The sequence below is a fragment of the Spermophilus citellus genome (assembly GCF_964194105.1).
Source record: "Spermophilus citellus genome assembly, chromosome: 9".
Taxonomy (NCBI): Eukaryota; Metazoa; Chordata; class Mammalia; order Rodentia; family Sciuridae; genus Spermophilus; species Spermophilus citellus.
In genome coordinates, this window is record NC_138191.1 from 103,880,545 (window position 1) to 103,894,600 (window position 14,056).

At 43.2% G+C, this 14,056-nt stretch overlaps 2 protein-coding genes across 2 annotated transcripts in view; both read right to left on the minus strand.

Moving 5' to 3' along the window:
- The window catches only part of NSUN4 (NOP2/Sun RNA methyltransferase 4), a 29,165-nt gene extending 16,843 nt beyond the window's left edge, over positions 1-12,322 (minus strand). The window contains exons 1-3 of the mRNA XM_081306184.1: positions 12,166-12,322; positions 7,753-8,087; positions 3,295-3,449 (exon numbers count right to left, since the gene is read on the minus strand). Coding sequence (XP_081162310.1) covers positions 3,295-3,449; positions 7,753-8,087; positions 12,166-12,258 — 583 coding nt within the window. The 5' untranslated portion in view covers positions 12,259-12,322. The remainder of the gene's footprint in view (positions 1-3,294; positions 3,450-7,752; positions 8,088-12,165) is intronic.
- On the minus strand, positions 8,100-12,159 carry LOC308655847 (sperm head and tail associated protein-like). Its single transcript, XM_081306183.1, has one exon. The coding sequence runs from the start codon at positions 11,772-11,774 to the stop codon at positions 9,225-9,227; it is 2,550 nt and encodes an 849-aa protein (XP_081162309.1). The 5' UTR covers positions 11,775-12,159; the 3' UTR covers positions 8,100-9,224.
- Positions 12,323-14,056: the final 1,734 nt, after the last annotated feature.

Here is a 14,056-nt window from a genome sequence, read left to right on the forward strand (position 1 = left end):
GTTGTGTCCGCCGAGAACTAAAAAATAAAAATATTAAAAATTCTCTCTCTCTCTCTCTCTCCCCTCTCTCTTTAAAATAAAATAAAAAAAATAAAAAACCTCCTCTTATTCCTTTGTAGTGGAACCCCAATTTTATTGGTAGGAGGCACAGTGCCCCAAATAGTATATTTCATGCCTTCTTTTACAACTAAGTATGAATAAATGACTGTTTGGTTAATGTACTGTAGACAGAAGTACTGTGTAGGACTTCTAGGAAGTTGTGTTTTAAAAGCTGACACATTAGATGAGAAGAGTCTCTCTTGTCTAATCCTTTCTTCTTGCCTCAAATTTGAATGAGCTTGCTTGAGTTCTATAGCCAACCTGAACCATAATGGCAATCCTGAGGATGATGCCAATAGGAAAATATTTTGAAAAATGAAAAATGGGGCTCAAGTCCCTGATGATTTTTTAGCCTTCATATTAGCCCTGAATTTCCTGTATAGAAAACTTAGTGTATAACCTTCTATCACTAAAAGATCACAAAAATTTCTTCTTCTTCTTCTATTTTTTTGTGTGTATATTTGGTGTGTGTGTGTGTGTGTATGTGTGTGTGTACCAGAGATTGAACTTAGGGGTACTTGATCAATGAGCCATCCCCAGTCCTATTTTGTATTTTATTTAGGGACAGGGTCTCACTGAGTTGCTTAGCACCTCACTATTGCGGGCTTTGAATTCACAATCCTCCTGCTTCAGCCTCCCGACATGCTGGGATTACAGGTATGCGCCACCACACCTGGCCAAACACTTCTTTTTTAAAAAAATATTTATTTTTTAGTTGTAGTTGGACACAATGCCTTTATTTTATTTATTTATATGTGGTACTGTGTATCGAACCCAGGGCCTTGCACATGCTAGGTAAACACTCTACCCCTGAGCCACAACCCCAGCCCCCCAAATATTTCTTCTTCTTTTTTTATATTTTATTCCCTAGTTTTAGATGGATACAATATCTTTATTTTATTTTTATGTGGTGCTGAGGATCAAACCAAGTGCCTCATGCATGCTAGACAAGTATTCTACCACTGAGCCACAACCCCAGCCCCCAAACATTTCTTCTTTAAGCCACTTAGTTTACTTAATTCAGATTTACCATCTATATTTCATTTTTTCTCTTTCTTTAACAAACATGGGTTCAGGAAATAACTCATTTTGATCTCAGTTCTACTATAAGAAAAATATTACTGTAAGCTTGATGATAAATGACAGTTGATACCTAGCCTCAAAGTCAAGGAGTGACAAGCCAGGGTAGAAACTGTAGTGAAAAAAATGGAGAGTATATATCTTATTTAACAAGAATGGTCACTACTATGAACAGCTTAGTGTTTCTGAAAAGAAATATTCCAATTTTTGAGGGCACTCAAAGAAGTAAAGATCAGATTCTCTGGTCTAGAAGAATTTTTCAGGAGGATATAAACTGAGAAAAATGAAAGATGGGTTCTAATTGTGGTTCTATGTAATCTCCCCAGAGCTCAGTTTCCACTTCCATAAAATAAGAAAGCTGAGGGCTGGGGATATAGCTCAGTTGGTAGAGTGCTTCTCTTGCATGCACAAGGCCCTGAGTTCAATCCTCAGCACCAAAAAAATAAAAAAAATAAAAATTAAAAAAAAAATAGGAAAGCTGGAAAAGGTCAACTCTGTTCCCTTCCTGCACTGAAAGCCTGTGATCCTATCTTCCTGGGATTAGGAAATCAGCTGAGCTAGGTGTGGTAGCGCATGCCTGCAATCCCAGGGACTCAAGAGACTGAGGCAGGAGGATCACAAGTTTGAGGCCAGCATCAGCAACTTAGCAAAGTCCTAAGCAACTTAGCAAGACCCTGTATCAAAATTAAAAATAAAGGGCTGGGGATGTGGCTCAAGTGGTAGTACACTCGCCTGGCATGAGTGCGGCCCGGGTTCGATCCTCAGCACCACATACAAACTAAGATGTTGTGTCCGCTGAAAACTAAAAAATAAATATTAAAATTCTCTCTCTCTTTTAAAAAAAAAATTAAAAATAAAAATGGCTAGGGATATAGCTTGGTGGTAAAGTACCTTTTAGTTCAATCTCTAGTTAAAAAAAAAAAAAGTCACTTGATAAGGAGCTCAAGGGTGCCAACTCCAGAAGGTCTTCCTTCATAATTGCTGTTGGTCAGCTGAGAAATGATGCCTCTTTCTCTTCAGTCACTTGGGTGAGAAGCTGGAAGAGGTGCCGGTAATTCAGCATACCTTAGAACAGCAAGGTTTGTCCTTTTTCCTCCTCTTAGTTTAGGTTCTTTTTCTAAGTAATCTTACCTTCACTTATCTCCTCTCTGATGGATTCCCACAGCACTTAGATTAGCACGGCCTAAACCTATACAGGTTGGGCTCTCCTGCATTGGACTCTTTAGCCCCATATCAACATCCTTTCTCTCTCTGGAACTGCAGAAGACTAAGACCAAATGTGATACCTCTCTGAATTACTCATGAAATTGGAGGTTAATCAAAACTGTGTAAGTGGGCTGACATAAACCAGAATGGAAAGGTTCAGACCCAGAAAAGTTCAGGAATTGATAAGAGAAGCCCAGCTAAGATTCAGGTTGGATGTGAAAATCATAGCCTCTTGTGGCTATTTCTCAGGGCACAAAGGAAAAAAAAAATTTTCATGAAACTATTTTCTTTTAATTTTTTTTAAGTTGTTGATGGACCATTATTTTATTTATTTATATGTGGGTGAGGAGCTGGTGCTGAGCTAGGGTGGGGTTGATAATTCTAGAGAGATGATAAAGCCTGAGGTAGGGGTGGGGTTATAGCTCAGTGATAGAGCGCTTGCCTCACATGTGTGAGGTACTGGGTTCAATCCTTAGCACCACATAAACAAATTTAAAAAAGGTATTATGTTCACTTACAACTAAAAATATTTTTTAAAAAAAAGCCTGCAGAAGAGTAAGATATAAAACTATAAACGGAGCTGTGGCCAGTCTTATTGTTTTAGCAGGCTGGCCAAAAAAATGAGGCTTAATCTTAGAGAGAAAATAAACAGATACAGAGGGGTAAAAGTGTCATGTGATCAATTTATCAGAGCATTGCATTAATCTGCCTTAGGAGGCCTGGCTCAGCAATCTTACCTGACCCACTGACAGAGAAAGGGAGGAAATAATTGCAAACAAAAAACTACACGTACTTAGTACTGTCCCTGTTCTGACACTGGGACAAGAAAGCTTACCATTCAATGCAATGTGCCCTAATCAAGTAAGGTGGGGTGCCCTCCCAGCCCAACACACCAGCTCCCTCACTTACGGCAACAGCCAGTCTGAAGCAATGCCAGTGTCTTTCCTCCAGGAGCTGCACATAGGTCAAGAACAATGTCCCCAGGCTGTAGACCAAGAGCCAGGACAGGCAGCAAGGAGGCAGCATCCATCAGGTAGTAGTCTATGACACCCAGACTGCCAAGCCTGGAAGAGAGACCACCTGATTGTCAAATTCCAAATTAGGACACCTACTGATCCTAATCCATGCCCTCAGGGGCCATTGAGCTCCATTCAGCAAAAAACTAATTTTTCAAACCTATACTCACTCATTTATCTACATCCAAAGCAATTCTTTTAAAACAGATCAATTCACTCTAATATAGCCATTAGAGCCACCCTGGTATTCCTTAAAAAAGCCATGCGTGCTCCCATCTCAGGCTTGTTTTTTTTTGACATAACAGGGATTGAACTCAGGGACACTGGAACACTGAGCCACATTTCCAGCCCTATTTTGTATTTTATTTAGAGACAGGGTCTCACTTGAGTTGCTTAGTGCCTTGCTTTTGATGAGGCTGGCTTTGAACTTGTGATCCACCTGCCTCAGCCTCTGGGATTACAAGCGTACAACACTGTATCAAGCCCATCGCAGGCTTTTGGAACTATTGTGCTTTCTGCCTATAAAACTTTTCCTTTAAATATCCCTGATGAGCTTCCTCACTTCTTTCAGGTCTGTCCTCAAAAGATACTCATCAATCCAGGCACTGTGGTACATACTGGTAGACCCAGGTAACTTACTCAAGAGGCTGAGGCAGGATGATTCCAAGTTCAAGGTCAACCTTGGCAACTCAGTAAAGTCCTGTCCCAAAATAAAACATGATGATGATGTGGTAGAGTGCTTGCCTAGCATACAGAAGGCCCTGGTTTCAACGTCCAGTATCCTTCTACACACACACACACACACACACACACACACAGTTACCTCATTAGAGACACTGGCATTCCTTTAATATTCTATCTAAAATAACAGTATTTTATTCCCATCATCATCTTTTTAAAAAATATTTTATTAGGTATTGGTGGACCTTTACTTATTTTTATGTGGTGCTGAGAATCGAACCCAGTGCCTTACACATGCTATGCAAGTGCTCTACCATTGAGCCACGACCCCAGCCCCTCCCATCATCTTCTGTGTCTTTAGTCTGCATTCTTTTTTTTTTCTTTTTTAATACCTTTATTTAATTTATTTATTTTTACATAGTGTTAAGGATTGAACCCAGTGCCTCATACATGCTAGGCAAGTGTTCTGCCAGCCCTGCATTTTTTTTCTTTAAAGTACTTATTTACTTTATATATGTGTATTTCCTTTCTCTATCTCATCCTGGTAGATAGAATGTGATCTCCATGAAGGCAAGGGATTTTGTCTGCTTTGTTCACTGTAATAGCTCTATTACCTCACTTCTCCCAAAGTGTCCTTCATGAATAGAAGCCTCTGGAATGGGTGCCAAGGACCTCATGAAACTTAAGAGACTACATAGTGCTTAAAGCCAAAGCTCAGAACTGACCTCAATTCCTGGCTCAACCTATCCTCCCTTACACAATGACTAAAATGTTCCTAAGCATAATTTTGATGAGAATACCATTAATAGTGAGGTATCATTTATGAATGCTATATCATAGGACACTATGCTAGATGCTTAATATGCATAATTTCATTTAATCCTCACCACGACCCAGTAACACAGGTAAAGCTTGATTCCAAAGTCAGACTGCCTGGATTTCAAACTTGGCCAAGTTGCTCATTAGTTGTGTGACTTTCGGCAAATTACTCAACTTCTCTGTACCTTAGTTATTCCTATCTACAATAAAGTACCTGCCAGATAGGGTTATTATGAGAATTAAAGGAAGTAATATAAATTAAGAACTTAGAAGGGGGTACAGTGGCACATGCCTGTAATCCCAGCAACTCAAGAGGCTAAGGCAGGAGGATCTCAGCAACTTTGAAAAAAAAAATTAGAACAGTGGCTAGCACCTAATGAGCTAATGAGCTATAGTGTTATCTAGTAATACAGGAAGCCAAGGCTCAGTTATCCAAGATCACAGGTCTAATAAGTGGTGAAGTCAGAATCAAATATAGGTTTGTCTGACTCCAAAGTCCATGCTTATAATCACTATGCATCACTATCTGTGTTAGTTAGTCAAGGATTTGTCACTATAATCAAAATACCTAACAAGAAGAATTAAAGGAGAAGTTTATTTTGGCTCATGGTTTTAGAGATTTCATGGTGGGCCAACCTCCACTGCTCTGGGTCATCATAGCAAGGCAGAACATCATAGCCAAAGTGTGTGGTAGAGAAGCACTACTCTGTTTAAGGAAGCCAGGAGACAGAGAGAAAGGGCACCATGGGGCAATGAACTCTTCCAAGGCTCATCTCCAGTAACCCATTTCCACTTGCCATGCCCCCACCTGCTTATAGTTACCACTCAGTTACACCATTCAAATTAGGATGGACTGATTAGGTTATAGCCCTCATAAATCAATCATTTTACCTCTGAATTTCTGCATTAACACAGGAGCTTTTGGAGGACACCTCACATCCAAACCTATAATTCTACTTTTCATATGCTCAGAACCTTTTTTGGTGGTTCTCTAGAACAGATCTTAGCAATTTACAGCAACATGTATTAAAGGGAATAAGGCCCAAAGCCATTCAGCTCTGGCAATCCCAACTATTGGCCAGCAACCCTGAGCTATCAGATAAATCCCTTTTCCTTATAATGTAAGCTGTAGACAGTAAAGGTTCTCCCACACACCCCTCCAGATATACTTTTCCAGTCTCACTGTTCACTCTTCTCAAGCATTCAGCCTTTTCTCAAGCCGTAACAAGGACAATTGCTAATTTATATCCCTATTTCTACCCTTGACCACCTTCAATCTTTCAATGCTGCAGCCAGAGTAATATTTTAAAATTTCAAATCTGGTCATGTCATTCCCCAGGTTAAACTCTTTCAGAGTTTCCTCTTAGAGAAAAAGTCCAGAATTTCACATGGCCTTTAAAATCTTTATAATCTGCCTCCTGCCTGCTTCTATAGCCTCATATTTCACCTCTCACCCCAATGTTCAGGTCTTAGCTTAAATTTTACTTCCTTAGAAAACATTTGGTTAGATCTTCTAATTATAGGACCTAACAGGATTTTGGAGGGCAATGGGGCAAGACTAAGAATTTAACCCAATGGTGCTCTACCAGTTGTTTTATTTTGAAAAACAGTCTAAGTTAACCAGACTGGCCTCAAACTTGAAATCCTTCTGCCTCAGGCTTCCAAGTAGCTGTGCCCAGCTCAAACTGTTTGTTTTTGATACTGGGGATTAAACCTAGAGGCACTTTACCACTAGTTACATGCCTAGCCCATTTTTTATTTTTTGAGACAGGATCTTACTAAGTTGCTTAGGGCCTCACTAAACTGCTGAGGTTGATCTTGAATTTGCAATCCTCCTGCCTCAGCCTCTCAAGTCACTGGGAATATAGGCATGTCCCACCACACTTGGCATAAAGAGATTTTTTAAAAAAGATTTTAATATTCAATTTTTTTAAAGAGAGAGAGAGAGAGAGAGAATTTTTTTAATATTTATTATTTTTTAGTTTTTGGCGGCCACAACATCTTTGTATGTGGTGCTGAGGATTGAACCCGGGCCGCACGCACGCCAGGAAAGCACGCTACCGCTTGAGCCACATCCCCAGCCCATAAAAAGATTTTTAATAGTTGTCTTCCTTGCCATACCGGAAGCTCCCTGATGGTTTGTGTACTAGTAACCAAGGCACTTAAATGCCTGGCATTTGGTAGAAAATAAATATTTATTGAATGAATCAATCAATCATTCAAAGATCAATTTCCACATCCTATAACACTGAGCTCTCCTTTTCTCCTTTTCTCAACACACAATTCAGCACTTGATTCTGGAGTCTTTTCTCATTCAATTTCATATATATGAGTAATGGATCAAGAGACTGTAAATTTTTTTCTTTTTCCAGGTCTATCACTAACTTGTGCCCTTAGGCAGAGTCGATTTCTTAGGAAAATCCACTTCCTCTTTAGTATCTAAGATTATTTGTCCTACTTACTTTGAAAGGTGGCTGTGAGGGCAAAATCAGCTGTGAATAACAAGCTTTTTAACTGGACAGGGTGCAGTGAATGCTCATGTAAGAGGTGGTTGTTTCCTATAGAAGGCAGTGGAGCAGGTTACCGGGGTCTACATACTAACCTTATCAAAGAAGCTAAACCAAGTAAGTAATTTAACTTCTCTGCACCTCAGTTTCCTCAAATGTAAAAGAGGAGTAATAATTTACCTATTTCATCAAGATGTTGACAGAACAAAACGGAATAACATTATGAATAGCAATTAGCACACCAGAAAATTAGCAATATTATGATCCTTATCACAGGGGGCAGAAGTTGGGAACCTTCATTCTACCTCTGGTAGGGCAGTCCCAGTCATGGCTCCAGATCCTACCTGGCAGAAGGGAAGCAGCTGACATCTCCTCTGGCAAAAGTGAAGCATCGAAGATTTGGACTGCAGTCTGGGGACAGGGTTGCAGAGTGGCCACTCTCAGGCTCCAATTCCCAGCAGGAGATGGCATCACTCACAAAGTCCCTAGCACTCAGCTGCTCCAGCTTAGCACTCACATGGTCCCAAGCAGCAAAATTATTGACAAGTGCACCATACTTCTGTTCTGAGAGAAGACTGACACGAATCGATGGCCAAAGATCCCCAAACTGCACACTGTAGGTCATGTCAAAATTCTTCAGAGCAAGCTGGCTGGCAGGGAATTTGGGCTCTGTTGCTGCCTAAAAGAGAAAGGGCAGTCTTTCCAGTCTTGCCTCTATTCCCTACTGTCTGACCCCACCAGTATCTCAGAGCTCAGGGGCAAACTTTGATCCAGTTAGTATCCACTCCCACCTCTGCATTCTGCCTCTGCCTAACAAAGAAGTATGAGAGAGAAAAATGGTAAGGAATTGGCCTTCCTACCTTAGGTCTATGAAAGGAAGCAAAGGAATCTCTAGCTCTCACCATGTGTCGGTCTTTTTGTTTGTTTCTGGGGATTGAACCCAAGGGTCCTTAACCACTGATCCAAACTTCTACTGGCTCTGTTCAAGAGTCCTCTCTTGAATGACCATTCTCTTAAATTCCTCTTACTCCAGACTGGCCCCCATCTCCACCTGCAGTGGTGGGGATTGAACTCAGGGCAATGAGCATGCTATGCAAGTACTCTAATGTTGAGCTTCACCCCAGCCTAAGACCCCCCTGGGTTCAAGCTCCAGTGCCACAAAATAATAAAAATTAAAAAATAAAACTTATGAAGTTATTTTTGGAATTTTCCACTTAAGATCTTCAGACCATGGTTGCCTGTGGTTACCTGAAATTATGGAAAGCAAAACCATGGATTAAGGGGCACTACAGTATTTATTTCTGAAATAAACTATGGTGGTACTGGGAAGGCTTTGGGTTTAAAATCAAGACACTTTTCCTCTAAACAGCCCTTCTACTTTCTAAAGTCTGTTATGTCTACTAGCTTACCTGAATACAACAATAGTAGCCCTATGGAGAATACAAAAAACAAAAAACAACTTTCCACAACTGATGAAGAGATGACAGTAACTTACCAAAGATTATGCAGTGTCTGGAACCATAATGCTCTGAACCATAGTGTTGAGGGTAATTTGGGGAGAGTTCCCAGACTCTAAGAAGGGTGGGATAAGGAGAGTTCACAGAACCTTGAGATGTGAATCAAGACAGAGACTTCTAGGATGACTGCTATGGGGACAGCAGTGAGGGACATAAGTCAGATTTGAAGAAAATAAAGGAAGATTAAAAGGCAAATGAAGACTTCAGATGAGGAGTCCACAAATTGGTCCTGGTTGCTGCAGATGGAATACTTGTTATGGCTGGTAGTCAGTCTTGTTACCAGTCTTCTGACTTGGCCCTTACGTTTTGTTAGTGCTGGGACTCTTGCTTCGACCTTTCTTCTGACGGGGACTCTTGTTCCGACCCTGACCTTTCTTCTTGTTTTGGGGACTCTTGCTCCTGCCCTGACTTTTACCATTACGGGGACTCTTGCTTTTTTTCCGACTTCGACCATGGTCGGAACTCTTGCTCTGGTCCTGACTGCTGTCAACCTGGGGACTCTCAGTCTCGTCCTCTACTTTACTTTGACCCCGGCTCTGATTTCTGTTATCTTGCGGACTCTGGCTCCGACTTCTGCTATGGTACGGACTTGAGCTCTGGCTCCCACTTTCACTATGCTTTGGAGTCTTGATATTACTTTTTTTTTTGGAGACAGTCCTGTTGTTGCTCTCATTAACATGACTTTCACTGGTAACAATGGATGAACTACAGCTGGGATCATTGCTACAGATAGAGTTCTTGGGTGAAGACAAAGGACAGCTGTAGGGGATCTGGGGTGGCACTTTGGAGGGGCCTTGAGAGGCCACAGAATAGTTATGAAGGCCACAGGGGATAGTATCAGGATAGGGCCGAGCTCGGGGGATAATGGGTAAAGACTGGGGGTCAAAGGGTGTTCTCAGAGGGATAAAAGAATAGATATGGGTAGAACAAGGAGGCGCCACAGGCTTGCAGTGGAGTACAGGTGGACCCCTGGGAGTGCCATAGGTGCCACAGGGAGGAACTGTAGAGCGATTGAGGGAACCAGGAAGTTGGCAGGGATGGGAGGTGGTGGGAACCACAGAGTATAGGTGGGTATTGCAGGGGGGAACTAAGGGAGGTCGATGGGGATTGCTTTTAGGATAACTATTGGGTATGACAGGATCACAAGGAAGGCAAAGGGGAAGGGAAGTAGGGGCAATAGTTTTGACGATTCCAGGGCACATAGCAGGTAAGGCAGTTCCTGGGGGAAGTTCTTTTGGGCAAGAATTTAAAGGAGTTGTGACAGATGGCTCCACACGAGGACCAGAGAAGCAGGAGGGAGGCAGAGGAGAGGTGCCAGCCTCAGAGGGCTTGGGATGGCCGGAAGCGTGCTGGGGAGTGTTAACTAGGGAGTGACATTTGTGGAGAATATGCTGCTGTCTTAAATCTGAGAATTTGGGGGACTTCATTTGTGGGGAAACTGGGGTAGGGAGAGGAGGTTCATTATAGCTTCTGCGGGGGGCTGACTGGGGTGGAGCTATAAACTGGTTGCCCAAGTGTGAAGAATAGCACAGGCCAGAATAGGGACACTGGGGAAGAGACGATTCTGGAGGACAGGGAGGACCAGAAATCACAGTGCCTGGGGTTACAAAGAGGTAAGAGCTCTGATCAGTCTCCCAGGAGAGAAGGGGATCAAAGCAAGGCTTCCCGGAAACCTGAGACTGAGGTGAACAAGGAGAACCCTTACTCTCAGGAGATAGGTGTATGGCACAGTAAGCGGTCCCAGGGGCAGATATGTGGGCCTCTGGGGGAAGATGAAAAGAGCCCTCCTCAGGTGAGTTAGGAGAGCCAGACATGCCTGCCTGAGAAGAAAGTTGGCAGCCACAATTTTTCCCAATGGACTGGTCAAGCTGTGGTTTGGGTTCACAAGAATCTGGAAGCTTAAGGTGGCCCTGATAAAGGCTGCCAGTAGCTGGGGAAGATGCTGGGGAAAGAGGAGGGTCATTATAACTTCTCCCTGAGGACCAGTGAGAAAGAAGAGGGGAAGTCATGGTCCCAATTTCCAAAACCTTATGAGAAATGATTGGAGAAAATATAGGTCTAGTTTCCATGGGCCGGTGAACAAGGGGAGATGAAATTATGAGGCTAGTTCCTGGGGACCTATGAGTAAGAGGAGGTGAAATTATGGGACAAGTTCCCTGGGAACCCTGAATAAAGGGAGGTGAAATCAAGTGGCCAGTTTCTAAGCAAACATGAGTGAGTTGAGGAGAGGTCACCGGGCTGGTTCCTGGGGCCTGATGAGTGACAGGAGAGGTCACCTGACCGCAGCAACAGTGGTAAGGTTGCTGCTCAAAGTAAGGACTTGGAGGACAAGGATGCTGCTTTTTTGGGGAATTGATCCAGCTGCAAACCGTGCTCCGCTGACGGACAGAGGGTGACTCCGGAAAGCTGAACCGGTCAAAACATGGGTTTGTAGGAGATGAACTAGAGTGTCTGGGCCCGTGGCAGTACGGCCTTCCAACGTGTGGGGAAGAACAGGGTTCAAAAGAACATCTCTCCTGTGGGGGTGGGGAGGGAGGTGGTGGGGGCGGGGAAGAGATCCGAGGAGGTAATCTGGGGGACATGCCGGTGAAGCAAGAGCAAGGGTCTTTGGGGGGAGGGGGGTTTTTGCACCTTTTGCCTGCATTTGGGGAAGGACCCACAGTTTGGTTATGGTGGTCGCTGTAACCTGTTTTGGACGCCTGAGGCAGCTCGAGGGTGAGGAGGGGGCTCAATCTTTTCCCGCAGGGCAACGGACACCCAGGAGGGGGAGGGAAATCGTTAGTACGTTTTTCGAAGGGTGAGGTCAACCCGGTTGAAAGTTCAAGAAGGAAAGGAGAATTAGAAGTCATGGGGGGAGGGGGGAGAAAAAAGGGAGGAAAGGGTGAGGGATGGGGGAGAGGAAGGGAAGAGGAGGGGGTAGTGAGGGCCAAGGGAAATGTAAGCACAGGAGAGAAAAGATGGTGACATAACGGAAAGAATGAGGGCGGAGGTGATGACGTAACTTAGAGAGGCGGAGTCGAGACACTACTACGTTAACAGGAAAAAGAGTCGAACATTTGTGACGAATAAAAGGCAGACAGGGGGAGTGACGTAACAGACGTGAGGCGGTGACGCTCCCTGAAGGGCGGAGAGAAAGCGGCCGAGGGGATCTAATGGGACTAGCATATCGAATTCACCTGAGGCGTCTAAGAAATGCAGAAGCTGAAAAGCTTCCCCGCTGAGACCCCGCCCAGACCTTACCCACTTCTTCTTATGTCGATGTCTTCGCGCGACAGGCGCGAAGTTCGCATGCTTCAGCAGCTCCCGGACGCCCCTCAGTATTGGCGCAGCCATATCAGCGTGCGTCGCCTGGTAAATCCGACCGGAACTGCAGCTACTGTTCCTTGGGTTCCGGGGAAATGATGTGCGCTACTTTGAAGGGTAGGAGAAGGAAAGGGGAAGGGAATTGACTCTCTCCCAGGGCTCCGCCCACCTCTAAATGCCAAGTCAAATCGCGCTAGGCCAGAGGCGTACTAGAAAAGAGCAACTTGGCACTCGTAATGTTGGCTCCGCCTAGATCCTTGGAGCAGTGCTAAAGACTCCGAAAAGGCTCTTAACCCTTTTAGAGGATTAGAGAGAACCGGGAGTTGGTGATTGAGTTTTGAAGTTAGGAGGAAAAGAAGGCGCAGGAAGGAATTGGGCGCTGTGGCGACGCCAGTAATCGCAGCGACTTGGGAGCCTGAGACTGGAGGAGCGCAAATTTGAGGCAAGCCCAGCAATTTATCAAGGCCCTACGCAATTCAGCGCGACCTGTCTCAAAATAAAGGACTGGGCATATAGCTCAGTAATTAAGTGCTCCTGAGTTCAATCCGCTATACCAATAAATAAAGGGCCGTGGTTGTGGCTCTGTTAGTATGCCTAGGATGACGGAAGCCCTGAGTTCATATCCCCAATAGCAGAAGAAAAAAGACTGGGGATGTAACTTAGTGGTAGAGAGCTTGCCTAGCGTTCGTGAGACAGTGACTAGGTTGATCTCTAATACAGCCAAAATAATATTTGATGGGGTATGGTGGCACACATCTGTAGTCCCAGCAACTTGAGAGGCTGGGGCCAGAAGATCGCTTAAACCCATACAATTTCTAGACCAGATTCATCTTTAAAAAAATCATATATGTTAATATCACTAATGTATCACAAAAATGATTAAATGTTAGGAAGTTTTTTAAAATATTTATTTTTTTAGTATTTAGATGGATACAATATCTTTATTTTTTGTTTTTATGTGGAGTTGGGGATCGAACCCAGCGCCCCGCGCATGCCAGGCGAGCGCGCCACCACTTGAGCCACATCCCCAGCCCAAGGAAATTTTTTGAGATATTTATTTTTTAGTTGTAGTTGGACACAATACCTTTGTTTTATTTATTTATTTTTATGTAGTGCTGAGGATCAAACCCAGGACATCGCACATGCTAGGCAAGCGCTCTACGGCTGAGCCACAACTCCAGCTCCAAATGTTAGGAAACTTTTAAGCTTACAACAGTGGGTACAGATTTTTCAAAAATCCTAATTTTTGTTTGAAAGTTTGTTTTAGTGCTGGGAACAAGTACAGTGAATTATTTTGCTTGAAGTGACAGGTTCACTTTGTTCATTTGCCAAGAAATTCTAACATATTAAAGTTTAATTGATTTGATTTTGTGTATTGATCTTGTATCCTGACGCAAAATTCGATCATTAGTTTTGGAAATTAACTTGATACTAACTTTTTTGGAAATCTCTTCAGATTTTGGACACAATACCTTTATTTTATATGTTTATTTTTATGTGATGCAGGGGATTGAACCCAGTGCCTCACATGTGCTAAGCAAGTGCTCTACCACTGAGCCACAACCCTGGCCCCTGCTTCAGATTTTTTTAAATGTCTTTTGTAAATAAGAACATTTATTTCCCATATGTCTGTGTCTGTCTGTCTCTGTGTCTGTCTGTCTGTCTGTCTGTCTCTCTCTCTCTGTCTCTCTCTCTCTCTCTCTCTCTTTTCTTTGCTTTATTCCACTGATTAGGATTTCCAGTACACTGCTGAATAAAAGTGGTGGTGAATGTTCCTGTGTTGTTCCTATTCTTAGCCAGTACGCCTTCAAGTATTTCACCATTAAAT

Coding starts and splice junctions, on each gene's coding strand:
- LOC308655847 (XM_081306183.1), bottom strand. CDS start 11,774: ATGACTTCTAATTCTCCTTTCCTTCTTGAACTTTCAACCGGGTTGACC.